The 14,232-nt window shown below is 45.6% G+C and overlaps 1 protein-coding gene across 6 annotated transcripts in view; it reads left to right on the top strand.

The window, feature by feature from the left end:
• Positions 1-600: 600 nt before the first annotated feature.
• The window catches only part of NAP1L4 (nucleosome assembly protein 1 like 4), a 63,742-nt gene continuing 50,110 nt past the window's right edge, over positions 601-14,232 (top strand). Inside the window, exon 1 of one of the 6 annotated variants that reach the window (XM_079928631.1) lies at positions 601-680. Coding sequence is in view for 2 of the 6 variants with exons in the window: in XM_079928629.1 (XP_079784755.1) it covers positions 7,747-7,822 (76 nt within the window). In the remaining 4 variants the exon portion in view is untranslated. The other 5 variants (XM_079928632.1, XM_079928634.1, XM_079928629.1 and 2 more) reach the window with 5 other exon arrangements.

Below are 14,232 nucleotides of genomic sequence, written 5' to 3'. Positions count from 1 at the left end.
GGGACCCCCACGCGCCAAGACCAGCAGGGAGCACGAGCCCGGGGATTTGAGGGGGGAAGCCCAGGCCATGGGGTCGCGGAGGTCGGCGGGGTCAGCGCGCGCGTCCCTGGGGCTGGAACTCAACTGGGGTGGGGGGGAGGCAGGGGTCGCAGGAGGTGGGTGGGCCCCGAGACAGCGCCCAGTCCCACGGGGGGCTGGGGAAGGGGGGTGCACAGGCCGGCGGCTGGACTGCGCCCGAGCGGGGGTGATCGGTCGGGGTGGGCTGTTGGGATGGGGAATGGGCTGCGCAGACCGGGATGAGCGTGGGGCCGGAAAAGGGGTGCGCCCGAAGAGAACACGCCCCCCACACGTGACCTCCGCGCGCCTCCGATCCTTAAAGGGGCGGAAGGAACGCGGGCGCGCGCCACGCTGACGTCACACATCCCTATTTGCATCCGGCCCGCGGGTCTCAGCCCCGCTCAGCGCGGCGCCTCCTGGGCGGCCTCCGATTGGCCGTCACCGGCGGCGCCGAAGCGTAGTTGACTTGCGCCGCGCCCTCCCAATCGTAGCCCGCTTTGCTCGAGGAGGGCGGGGCCAGGAGACTCAGCCAATGGGAGGCGGCGTTGTTGGCGGCCACGGCGGCGCACTCCCGGAGCGAGCGAAACCCAGACGGCCGCCGCCACTGCCGCAGGAGGCGTGAGGTGCGGACGCGAGGCTCGGCCGGGTAACGGTGGTAGTGGCGGCCGGCGGGGCGGGGACCGGGGCCGGGGCGGTGGGAGCCGCGGAGGAGGCCCGGGGCCGCTATCTCGGGAGGCCGGGGCGGCAGGGGCGGGGCCGGGCCCGGAGCGCCCGGAGCGGCGGTGGGGAGCGGGCGGGCGGGAGCGGGCGACGCGGATGCGACCGGGGCACGCGGGGAGCCGGGCGGGGCCCGGCGGCGGCGGCGGCGGCGGCGGCAGGTGTCGCGCCCCGCCCCTCCCGCGGCGGCCTGAAGGTCAGGAGAGCTTTGTTCCCGCGCGGCTCCCGCCCGCCGGCCCCGCGGCGTCCCCGGGAAGGTTAAGGCCACGGGTCGAGCCGCGAGGACCCGGGCGAACGCGGAGCCGCCCAGGGGCCTTTTGTTTTCGGAACCGGAGCCTTCCCAGGGCTGAGTGACCGTTAGCCGCGGCTGCAGCGGGCTCCGGTCCCGCGTCCGACGGGTGGGTGAGGCTGCCGCGTGTGCCGGCGCGACACCAGGACCTTACATGGTCCTGGGTGTTGTCGGGGACGGGCGGCGACGTGCGCTCGCAGCCGTTAACGGACGCGCCGGGAGCCGGACGGGCCCGGCGTGCCCGGCAGGGTGGCCGCCGAGTCTGCGCTACTTTACTGCTTAACGTCATCCTGCGGACGGGGAAGTGGGGCCGTCCGAGAAGTCCGTGAGCGTCACGGATGGGACGTTGCCTTGCGCGTCTTAGTCCGGAGGTGGTGACAGCAGTCACATCGGTGTGTTTGTACCTGATTGCCGGGCCACTCCCCCGCCCCCGCCCGCCCCCTCGATCCTGTGTTTTCCGAATGCTTTCTGTTAATGATCAGACTTCCCGCCGTCCGCAGTTATCCCCGGTCTATATAAGCCGAGTCCTGCAAGAAGCCTTTGGGCCCCGAAGAAGGCTGTGTCGGGTTCCTGGCGGGGATGCTCCTGCACTCACCTGCCAGCAGGGCTTTGGTTCACATGTCCCCTCTGTTTTACTTGCGTGTCGCTGTAAAGTATAAAAATAGGCTTGTGAAAATTCTCAGAGTGAGTTGTTGAACTTAAAAGTTGTCTTTTCAAAAATTACTGCCTTCCTGTAGAAGTAACTGTATCTCTAAGTGATTAATAGCTGTCCTGCACACCAGGGACTCCGATAATCTCTGCCTGCGTTGACTCATTTCATAATAGTCTAATAACTTATGCGATAAGCACTGTTGTTTTCCCGTTTAACCACTCAGGAAGCTTGCGGCCCTGGAAGATTAATCCATAACTTGGATTAAAATACAGGCAGTTTTAATTTTGCCCAGCTTTACTGTTTCTGTAGAAGAGATGAGAAGTTTTAATAAATTGTTTTTGTTATTGCGCTGAGCCTCACTGAAGTCTAGTTTTTGAGCATCACTGATGCTGGTTGATCATTTCCAGCTCAGAATTCTGTGATTCCACAGAATGCTAAATGCTTCCCATAGTAGAATCTGGAAATGATTTCAGACGGTGATTAACAATAGCTAGAGGGATAAATGATATGCAAATGTAAAATGAACTTCCGAGAAAGAAAGGTGGTGATAGAGTAGGGATATATTTAAAAGGTTAAATGAGTGACTAAAGTAGAGGGAGATGGCTTAAAAATTAGCGTTATCTATTAGTGGTTAACTTGTTAAGAGTTGACAGGAAAAAGAAACCCCAGAAAATGAATTTTCTCAATTTATTAGCTGCCTTTTTTTTTTTGTTTTGTGACAAGGAAAGTTTTTTCTTTCATGTTTTGAAGGTAAAGTATTCTATTCTGAGATTTGGAAGGATTGAAGGTAAGACTCTTGGTCAATAAAAATACCATTACAAAACTTAATTTCTTATAGAATTATAGTGACAAAGGGGATTCGTTTTATAGATAAAATAGGTATAGGAATTGTGACCATTTCAAGTTTACTTAGGAACACTTTCACTAGACGTTTGAGGCCTCTTCTCGTGGTAGAGTAATTATTCTCAAAATAATTATAATTATATAAATAATTTCAACGCTGTAGTGCTGTCTTAAATACCTGTTATTACACATACATTTACAGTCTTTTTTTTCCCTGGTTGACCCGTGTTACTAATTCAGAATGTCTGCGGTTATTTGTGCCTCTGTATTATAAAATAACATCTAAATGCTTTTGTGACTTTTGCATTACTTTTGAAAATACTATAGAGAATAGAGATTGGAGAAATTGATTGAATTCTTTGCAGTAGCTGATTTTATCACTTGGTTTGATAATCTCAGTAAACTGAATTCCGGAAAGGATACATGTGCTTTAGGGTTGTGTCCTCTAAAAGTTTACAGACATTGTAGCTTTGTGAATTGACCATTTAGATTATCAGACCCTTCTATGATATTCTGAGTTGAGAGATTTTAATCTGTATGAGACAGTTCAAAATTTTTTAGAAATTGAGTGCTTCGAGTTGGGATGTGTTCATCAGTACGTGACAGTCTGAATTCATACTTGAATCTTTAGTTAAAATGTTGCCGTTAACCTGTCAGGATTTTTACCAACCTCTTGATATTGAGAGCATATTAATTCCCTGTATCTGCAGTTGTCTGACCAGCTAGGGTTCAGAGTGAAATCTTTTCCTTCTTTCTTTGAGCAGTTGATAGTCTTCTAGCATCAGGAGGAGGTGACCTCAAATGAAAATGCGTGCGTGGGGTTACGAATTACTTACTTTCAGAGCGGCTTTTCTTTTCTTGTTCATTGTCCACAGTTTTAAAATGGTTTAAAACTGTTCTGAGAAGCTCATGTTGTACTTCCAAAAGTTTTATTGGAGAACCCAGGGGGGTTTTTTGGTTTGTTTTTTGTGGGATTTTTTTTTTGTGGTTTTTTTTTTTTTTTTTTTTTTTGATAAATAGTATCTGTAGGCCGAGGGTGGTTTAAATTCCCAAAGCCCTAAGGGCCACCAACCAGTATGAAACAGGGAAGAACCATTACTGCTCAGAACCAGTGTTCCCAGTGATGGCATTTTGAATATCAAGGCAGCATTGAGGAGCGTGTTGGGAGGTTGGTCTGGGATTGCTGTCTAAGGAGTGCTGTTTTGTTTTCTAGAGGTAAAGGTGTTTAGGCATCCAAAGTAAAAGGTTCATATTACTTAGTTTGACTAGTCTGCCACTGGGATGGTTTCAGAAGTAGAAGGTAGCTGGTGCGGGATTATTGCAGGAAATTGCTCTCCTCCAGCCTTAGCTTAATTTACACAATTTCTCCTAGTTCAGTGAATACTTGCCTTCCTAAACTGCAATTGTGAGATTTTTCCTTGAGCACAACCCTTATTAATGGGTAGTGAAGAATTTTATGTGTGACTGTTACGGAATTTTCAAAACAGACGACGTAGGTTTGTTTTTGTTTGACAGCCGTTGGTTTTCTGCCCTGCCCTCTTCAGAGAAAGCAGGGCTGCTTTACACTGTTTGCCATTGAATTTTAAATTTCATGAGTGTTTAGTAACAGGAGAGGCAGTGTATTTCTGTGGTAAGAAAACTACAAAAGATCACTTAATGAACTTTACCTTTTGATATTGGCCCCTCACTGTGTAGCCTTGAAAATTTCCTCTTAAAAGTATACTGTCAGCTGTTATTAAAGGTGCTTCCATTCTGGGTCTGTGGGACTTTTTTTTTTTTTTTTTTTTAGTGTATGTACTGTGCATTTTATTATTATCCCAAAAAGCCTGTTCAAAAACAAGAGAAGATGATTTCTGTGTAATAGTTGTGTGGTGTGGTAGAAAGATCGACTATACAATTTAAATACATGCAAAGGGTGTAAGTATTGTAATTTAAAACGTTACTTGTTTACCCAGTTATCCAAAGTAGCTTTCAGTGCTTGGCATCTGTTCATCCACGAATGCCATCTCTCTGCTAGGCACAGTTCTAGGTGCTGGGGTATTTTATTGCACTGAACAAAACAGACAAAAGATCTTGCCCTCAAGTATTTCCACAGTGGGAGACAAACAAGTTAGACAGTGGTAGGTGCTTTTGAAAACAAAAGTAGAGAGAAGGAATAGGGATTTGGGTTTTAAATAGGGTGGAGAGGGTAAAGCCTTACTGACAAGGTGACAAGACCTTGGATTAAGAAAAACCTTCAAATATTTGACTCATTCAGTCATATACTAACGAATTGCGGACAATAGAGTGGAGGAGGAAATTGGAGCTATAACGATGAAGAACCAGTGTGCCTTGAGTAAAAATAGACTGTTTTGGTTAAAGAAGGGAAACTTTTTTACTTTCTTCCTGAAAACTGAGGGCTTGGTCTCTAGCAAGCTTCTGAAAAAACAGTCCACCGTTGTCTCCTGGCCATTCGATCTTCTAAGCAGATGTGACTTCCTGTGTGTCTTCCGAACCTTCTTAGGAGCGGCTAAGGTGTGCCTAGGGTCCCTGACACCACCATGCTGTATACAGGTGACACACGAGCAGATCATCACTCAGCAGCGGTGAGCGAATGGTTGAAGCAGATTGCTTGGCCACTGTCTCCTGCCTAGTCCTGTGCTGGGCCCAGGGACTGCTGCGTTGAGCAAGTAGATAGATCTCTGCCTTCATGGAACTTACTCTTCAGTGGGAGGCCAGAGATGGATCATTCATCCATTCTTTTTTCAAAAACATGACAATAAAAAGTTTCAAACATATGTAGAAGTAGTGATTCTCCCATATGTACCTAACATTTAGCAGCAATAATTATTTGCCACTTTAGTTCGTCTGTAAACATGTAATATATGTGATTTTTAAAATAGATTTTTCGATCGTGGCAAAAGAAGAAGTGCATATGTATTAGATTATCAATCATTACACGTGATTGAAATCAGAACATAATTCTAAGACCACTGGTTTGAGTTTAGAATCTGAACACTTTTTTTTTTTTAACTTTTGAGAGATTACAAGTATATTGAAGGGTTTGTTGATTTACAAGGACATTTTCCATTATTTCAGCTATTTACATAAGTTATCTGGTTGTTTATTTTAGATGTTTTGACTTACCTGCTGGCATATTGAATCCAACGCAATTAACTCCCAGTACTAAGGAATGCAGTGACAGAGACTGGATAAAGAATCTCCTGATTAGGGCTTTGTGTAGTGGCCAGGTTTTGTGGGTAGAGACATTGGGATGTCCTGTGGGGATATCCTGATTCTTTCTTAGAGCAGATGAATGGCTTCTTTGTCCTTTCTGATGTGTCCTAAGCCAAAGTATGGTCTGGTACTCCTGGAGGATTTGGACCTGTACCCTGGGACTGATCAGACTCCACGATGGGATCGCCAGCCCTCAGACTTTTATGTGAACCAAGTGATTATGCTGTGGGGTTCATTTAACTGCCACCCTAATTTAATAAGTATTATAGACTATATTGAAATTCTAAAGTCTTAACAGAAACATGTTGATTACATTTAAATTAATTTTAATCATCTCATGGGAAGATATGGAGGACCTCTGACTTAAGACAGCTAATAAATGTATTAAAAGTTTTGGTTATGTGAAGGGCGACCATGTTCCCCAATTTACACCTTCTTTGTCTCTTGAGAGTGGCCCAATTTGAAATTATAGGATTACTCTCTAACTGTAGGCTAAATGTTTTCAGTTAAAAATTAAGAATTTAAAGTTATATTGGATAACTTGCTACAAAAATAAATTTTTTTCCCCTAGGAAAATTTTTTTGTTTGGGGTAAAAATAAATTAATCCATAAATCGGATTGTGAGGTAGCTTATATAAATAAAAGCAAAACATTCATTTGTGTAATCATGGAAATTTGCATGTCAATCCAGATTTAGAATTATAGGCTCAAAGTTTTTGACCCTGGAAGGGAAACTGAACAGCTGTATTCTTTTGAAGTTTTAGAATGTTCTTTTGCCTGGTATTCCTTTCATATGTCAACTTGATTGCCTTTTAGAAGTAAGAGACCCTTTTGATGAGGCTTGGGACTGTGGTTTCATAAAATTAGTATTAAACGCAGTATGCCACCATTTAAAACAAATGATGGTTATATTTCTCACACTTGCAAATTTGGTAATTCCTTACAATTTTCTATTTTAAGAAAGTTTTGTTTGATAGTGATTGCTAAACAAAAGCGAATAAGTTGTGGTGTGAAACTTGAGTAACTGAACTCCAGCTTGTTTGTGATATGTCACCACTCTACATTATTTTTTCTTAGATAAGGGTAGCAATGTTTAAACTAACGCGATTTGTTGGTTTCATATCAAGCAATAGATAGGATGATTTGTAAGCGGTTATAAAAGTGGAGAGAGACCTGGAGTAGATCGTGTACTGGGCACTTCCTGTGTTTAATTCCGTCTTCACAGCAGCCTCTCAGGTAGGTCCCTTCTAGTTTATGGATGTTGAAACCGAGGTTACACAGCTAGGAAATGATGGAGATGGGATTCAAACCCGGATCAAAACCATATTGTTTATAGTGTGTGTGCTTTGCTTTAAACATTGATTTCTGGGTTTGTGTTGTTGTTTTGACCTCAGAGTATTTTCTTTTCTATTGTTTAAACTCATTATTTTGTTTGTTTTTCTTTCCTTGATTTAACTCCTTTTGGGGGCGGAGAGAATGTTTTGTTGGGTTTAACTTAACTGCTTTGTCATCATGTCACCGAAAATAGGATCATTGTATCCATGAGATCTTTTAAATTGGAGTGGTGTCATTCTGTGGGAAAGTGAACGTCTTTGGCCTCTATTCTGCAATAGAGTGTTTATTCATTCACCAGGTATTTATTATGTCAGAGGCTGTTTCGGTCCCAGAGACTACTACATAGTGAACAGGATAGAAGGAGTGGCTTCACACTCTACATCTAGACAGTGGGTTTCTTGGGAATGCTGCTGAACTGCAGGATCCTGACCCTGACTGAGCTGTTGATTGTCATCTATTCCAACAACAGCAACAGTAATTTTGAATTGAGCAGGTGGAAGTGGTGGCAGGAAGTGAAGTGGTTGGTGGGGGTAGGGAAAGGTCAAGAGGGTCTGGATCTGAAATGTGAAAGGATTTTAATCTAAAATGGAACCAGAGGGTATGAACGGGTAGCTCTCATGCATGCATCCTCAGGAAAATGAAAGGTGAAGACTGTGAGACTGATTTCCCAAAATTGCCTGCTTTACAGAAGATTGAGACTTATGCTATAACCGGTGAGTGTCTTCCAAGAATCTCTCTCCATCTTCAAGTCAGTGAACTTGCTGCGTGGCTCCTAACTGGGTTTTCCCCTTTTGCACTCTTTGCCTGTAAAAGCAACCTGCCCTAAACCTTCAGGCTCACCTGTCACTCACTGCAGTTTAACGTGTCCCAAATTGCAGTTCTTCTGCTATTCCCGAATAAACTCGATTTCTGGTAACTTGAGCTTGCCTCAGTTTACCTCCTTTCTTTTAGGTTGCCATTACATGGTGTCAGAAGTGGGATCCAAAGGAGATACCCACCAAGGAGTGGCAACCCCCAGAGTTGAGCAAGGTACCCACACTTGAGCCCTTTGTGCTCTTCACTTTCACAAGTTGCCGTAACTTGGTTAGGCAAGTCTCCTCTTGGATCTCAAGCTCCCTCGTTTTGGTTGAGCTCTCTGGCTTTATTTGGGATCTGGATAGGGACAGACTGTCCTTCTGGCGAGTACTCTTTTGTTCTGAATCCAACAATGGGATACCAATCATCTAAATGTTTTAGAGGTGGCTCCCTTCGGGAACTCTGATGTGTTTTTGTTTGGCTGTTTTAAATATTTATTTATTTATTTATTTATTTATTTACTTGGTTGCACTGGGTCTTAGTTGCGGCAGGTGGGCTCCTTATTTGTGGCATGTGAACTCTTAGTTGTGGCATGCATGTGGGATCTAGTTCCCTGAGCAGGGATCGAACCTGGGCCCCCTGCATTGGGAGCGTGGAGTTTTAAACACTGCGCCACCAGGGGAGTCCCTCTGAGGTGTTTTTTAATTAATTAATTAATTTTAGGCTGCACTGGGTCTTCGTTGCTGCGCGCGGGCTTTCTCTAGTTGCGGTGAGCGGGGGCTACCCTTCACTGCAATGTGGTGGCTTCTCTTGTTACAGAGCACGGGCTCTAGGGCACGCGGGCTTCAGTAGAGGAGGCACGTGGGCTCAGTAGTTGGGGCTCGCAGGCTCTAGAGCGCAGGCTCAGTAATTGTGGCACTTGGGCTTAGTTGCTCCACGGCATGTGGGATCTTCCCGGACCAGGGATCGAACCCGTGTCCCCTGTGTTGGCAGGTGGACTCTTAACCATTGCGCCACCAGGGAAGTCCCATCTGATGTGTTTTATTGATCTTTATATGATCTTTCCTCATAGACATTTTTGACTAAATGGACCAGTCTTACTAAGGATAACTTAGAACTTCAGTGGCCGTTACAAGAAACCCTTTATGTCCCCAAACTTGTTTTTCTCCGAACCAAGTTAGAAGACCATGGTTACCAGATTAAACCATCCACATAGGGTAGTTATTTTAATTGTTATCTGGAGGCTTCTAAATGGGTTCAGGATTATAAAATTGCCTCCTTACCAAATACTGTTTCCAAATTGAAGCAAATAAGCAGCTAAAGGTGGATTTTTAAAATGTCACTGGCCTCTTTCTTGGTGTGAGCTGAGGTCCCTCCTACCCTTACTGCTCCATCTCCTTTGTACCTCTATCTTTGCTGCCTCCTTATCCCTCCCCTCTCTCTGAACTTCCTTTCTTTCCTGTCACTGAACCCTCACCTGCCAAGCCCATTAAAACTTCCCTTTCAAAATTAGACCTGCTGAGCATCCCGCTAAACCATAGCAGACTCCCTGTACCCCAGGGGCAAAGGGCAAGCTTAGGGCTGGGGACTGCCCTGGTGGTCCAGTGGTTAGGACTCCACCTTCATGCAGAGGGGGCACGAGTTCTACCCCTGGTCGGCGAGCTAAGATCCTACATGCCTCATGGCCAGAAAACCAAAAAACATAAGACAGGAGCAGTATTGTAGCAAATTCAGTAAGGACTTCAAAAATGGTCCACATCAAGGATATCTTTAAAAAAAAAAAAAGGGGGGCTTGGGGTTATAAGGACTTTCCCAAGGTAACATGGATCCTCATAGATTTGGTGAGGAATTCAGTATCGTAACCCTGATTTACCAGCTTGGTCCCTCCAGTCTCTATCAAACAGTCCACATGCTTGTCTAAAATAAGTCAAGCCCAGCACTGGACTAAAACAACCAGTTGAGAAAACCCTGAACCATCTCTTAGGCTCCCTCCCCCAATTTAAATTTTGATTTATTTATTTTTATTTAATTAATTAATTAATTTTTGGCTGTGTTGGGTCTTCGTTGCTGTGAGCGGGGGCTGCTCTTCGTTGCGGTGTGCGGGCTTTTCATTGCGGTGGCTTCTCTTGTTGCAGAGCACGCCTCTAGGCGCGCGGCCTTCAGTAGTTGTGGCATGCGGGCTTCAGTAGTCGTGGCTCGCAGGCTCTGGAGCACAGGCTCAGTAGTTGTGGTGCACGGGCTTAGTTGCTCCACGGCATGTGGGATCTTCCCAGACCAGGGCTCGAACCTGTGTCCCCTGCATTGGCAGGCAGATTCCCAACCACTGCACCACCAGGGAAGTCCGATCTCTTAGGCTTAAACGAAACCAACCACCAGCCCTTTTATGTGATCAGGCTGGCAGTACAGCCAGAAGCCTGCATGAAGCCATCCCTAGAGTCTTCCCCTAGTCCATGGACTGGAACAAGATTCAGGCATGCACCCAAAAGCCTGCTGTATCTGTCCATAACTGTTAGAGCAGGCTCCAGATTGTTTTCAAGGAAAATTTCAGGCTTCCCACAGATGCCGAATCCACCCAGGTGGCTTTTAATTCCACGTTTGTATATGATCTAACCAAGGACTCACCCTGTTAGTCCAAAGAACCTGTATAGAATGGGAAACAGTGTCTACCCTGATCTTGTCACTTTGGCCACTCAATTGGCTCGTACCCCAGAAGATGACACCAAAAGAAAGACAACTCCTGCAGATGGAGACTCAAAGCAAATCTGGCCGTTGGAAAAAGGATTGCTATAAATTGAAATCCAAACACTTGCAACCCTCCAAGAACCGACAGCCAAACCCACCCCAAGGATGTGACTCAGAGGACACACAGGGACTGTTCCCTGTCCGTCCATTAAATAGCCTGGGGAAGACTCTTCTCCAGATCAGAGACAAGTTCCTTATAGTATTAATTGGCACAGGGGCTGCTCTGTCAGCGCCCAGCCTAACTACAGCGAAACAGTTCCTTCCTCACAGTATTACATACGTTCCAATAGTGGGGACCTCACGCTGCAACATGTCCCTGTTTCCCAGCCCATACCTTTTTGTCTGGGGCCTTTGCAAAACAAACACCCATTTCTCCTCAGCAGTGTGGCTCCTATACATGTATTAGGATGAGATTTCCTGGAGAAATAGCATGCTGCCACTTTTTCCCTCAAAATCAACAGTTCAAATCAACACTTAGGAAGATTAAACCCCTTTTTGCCTTTATTACATTGCAAAGCTAAAAAGACCAAGCTTTGGACTTACCCACTATTAACCAGGTACCCCTCCCCCCCACTCTTTGGGCAGAATCCTCAACAGACATAGGCAGAATTCATAGTGCCTCTCCTATTAAGACATACAATACCCTATAAATAAAGAAGTCTTCCAGGACATAAGTTCTATCATAGAAGATGGTAAGGCCGAAGGACTCTTTGTCCCTTGCACTAGTCTTTGTAATAGCCCTGTCTTACCTGTAAAAAACCCAGCAGCCAAGGAGGGAGATTTGTGCAGGACCTTTGGCAATAAACAGCATTGTAATTCCTTGCCACCCTGTCACCTGTAATCCCCACGTGCTGTCAGTGTTCATCTCTACGGGAAGCAACTTTTTCACTGTGGTCGACTTAGGCAGTATGTTTTTTTAGTATTCCTGTTGGTAAAGAGTCAATATCTTTTTGCCTTTACCTGGGAAGGACAACAATATACCTGGACAGTCATGCGTCAGGGCTTTACTGAGGTTCCTCTTCTGACAGATTTTAAAGGCGACTTAAATGACGTAGAATTCTCTGGAGGCACCACCTTACTGTAACATGTAGATGATTTGCTTCTTTGCTCGCCCTCCCAAAATTTCCACAGAGACATTGTTCACCTGTTAAAGATCTTAGCCATTAAGGGATATAAGGCCTTGAAGGAAAGACTGCAATTTGTCCAAACTCATGTTTGATATCTAGGACATTTAATCTCAGAATGGAGACTACACCTAGATCCCGATAGGCTTCAAGGCATTTTAAACTCTCCAAACCCCAAACCAAATGTCAGTTACAGAGTTTTCTTGGGCTAGCTGGTTATTCTTGCAACTGGGTTCCAAACTTCTCTTTAATGATTCTGCCCCCCATATGCTCCCTTTTGTTGTTGGCCGTGCCACATGGCACGTGGGATCTTAGTTCCCCGACCAGGGATTGAGCTCGGGCCCCCTGCAGTGGGAGCCTGGAGTCTTAACCACTAGACCACTGGGGAAGTCACCCTATATGCCTTTCTAAAGAACAGCATACCTGACCTCATTTTTTGGGATGACCAAGATCGTTTAGCCTTTGAAGGAAAGTTTAATAAATCCACCGACCCTTGAATACCCAAATTATCAGCTACCCTTTTCCTTATTGTTTATGAGAAGGAAGGGAATGCCCTCGGGATATTTACCCCAAAATATGGGGCTATCACTGACCCCTGGGTTACTACACCCAACGGTTAGATCCCTGGCCTGAGCATATGGCATGGCTTAGAGCTATGCCTGCTGCTGTCCTCTTAGTAAAGGCTACCATCTTTGCACCTCACACCGTTGAGGCTCTCTTGAGTTCACACCACACTCAACACCTTTCAGCAAGCCATTTTACCCCTTTGAAATCTTCTTACTCGCTGTGCCCGCATCACTCCCATTCAGTGTAACAGTCTCAACCCTGCAACCTATCGTCCCTCCTCCACTGATAAAATTCCCCGTGACTTCCCATGATGACACCTCATGACTACTTACAGGAAACCTCCTTGATGAATCCTGATCTTATGTGGTTTACTAATGGCTCTTACCTGAAAAATGAAAATGGTGAATTTTGTGCTGGGGCTGTGAAGTTATTGAGGCTGCCGCCCTGACTTTGGCTGCTTCAGGTCAACAAGCTGAATCACACAGGCATACCTTATTTTGTTGTGCTTTGCAGATATTGTGTCTTTTGGTAAATTGAAGGTTTGTGACGACCCTGTGTCAGCGTTGGTCAGCGCCATTTTTCCAACAGCATTTGCTCACTTCATGTGACTGTGACATTTTGGTAATTCTCACAGTATTATTGTATTTGTTATAGTGATCTGTGGTCAGTGACCTTTGACGTTCCTACAACTCGCTGAAGACTCAGATGATGGTTAGCACTTTTTAGCAATAAAGTATTTTTAAATTAAGGTATGTACATTGTATTTTAAGATATAATGCTATCGCACACTCAACCAACTACCATATAATGTAAACATTTATATGCACTGGGAAACCAGGAAGTTCATGTGACCCGCTTTACTGCAGTAGTCTGGCACCAAACATGTAGTACCGTGGAGGTCTGCTTGTATACCCTCACTCAAACATGCATTTTAGTCAAAGGCAAGACAGCACACCTCTTTACTGATAGTATGCCTTTGTAGAGTGGTGCAGTGCTTTGGAATGTTATGGAAACAACAGGGTTTCCTTACTCCCAGTGGAGATAAAATTAAGCATGGCCCTTATGCCCAAAGTCTGTTGGACACCATACTGCTGCCGGCAGCTCTAGCTATCATTAAAGGGCCTGGGCATTGCAAGTCTGATTCACTGGAAGCCAAAGGAAACCACCTCCCTGATACCTCTGCAAAAAAACACTTCCTTTATGATACCCATAGACCAAACCTCCGTCATGGTCCAAAAGACTCTTCCCCCTGCAAAGACCTAAGAGAACTAGCCAGGGGAGGATAACAGCTGGCCTCTGAAAGAGAAGAGCACAACTGGAAATCTGAAAGGCTGGCTGTTGGACCCATGAAGAAAAGGGGCTCTGGTTTGAACCCAGTAATAAGCTGTTTCTGCCAGAAAATCTAAAACTTCCCTTATTGACCACTGTACATGGATTAAACCATTGGTCCACTGAGAAAAGGGTAACCTTTATAAATCAGTGTTGATAGAGAAACACCAGCAAGACCACAAAGGGCACTTGTCTTGCTTGTTCTACTTGTCATACATTGAGCCCAAGGAAGCCTGTTTGTCCCGCCTCAGGACATTTTAATGCACCAGACTGCTCACGCTCTGCAAGTGGATTTCATAGAGTTGCCCCCACTCATGGGTATAAATATGCTCTCGTAACGGTTTTCATGTCGGACTCGAGCGTTTCCATGTAGAGTGGTGACTCCCTCTTCCATAGCTAAAGTCCTTGTAGAAAAGATCCTTCCCACTTGAGGACCTCTCCCGCCCCTGGAACTCCAGGGGACCTACTTCACTGGGCGGTTTCCATCAGGCTTATCACCCTCAGCCTTCAGGGCTGGTTCATGCAAGTGTAATTGTAAAGAGCTGGCTGGCTGAGTTAGTTGAAAC

This window comes from Stenella coeruleoalba, assembly GCF_951394435.1.
Source record: "Stenella coeruleoalba genome assembly, chromosome: 8".
NCBI lineage: Eukaryota > Metazoa > Chordata > Mammalia > Artiodactyla > Delphinidae > Stenella > Stenella coeruleoalba.
This window is presented reverse-complemented; position numbering and strand designations above follow the sequence as displayed.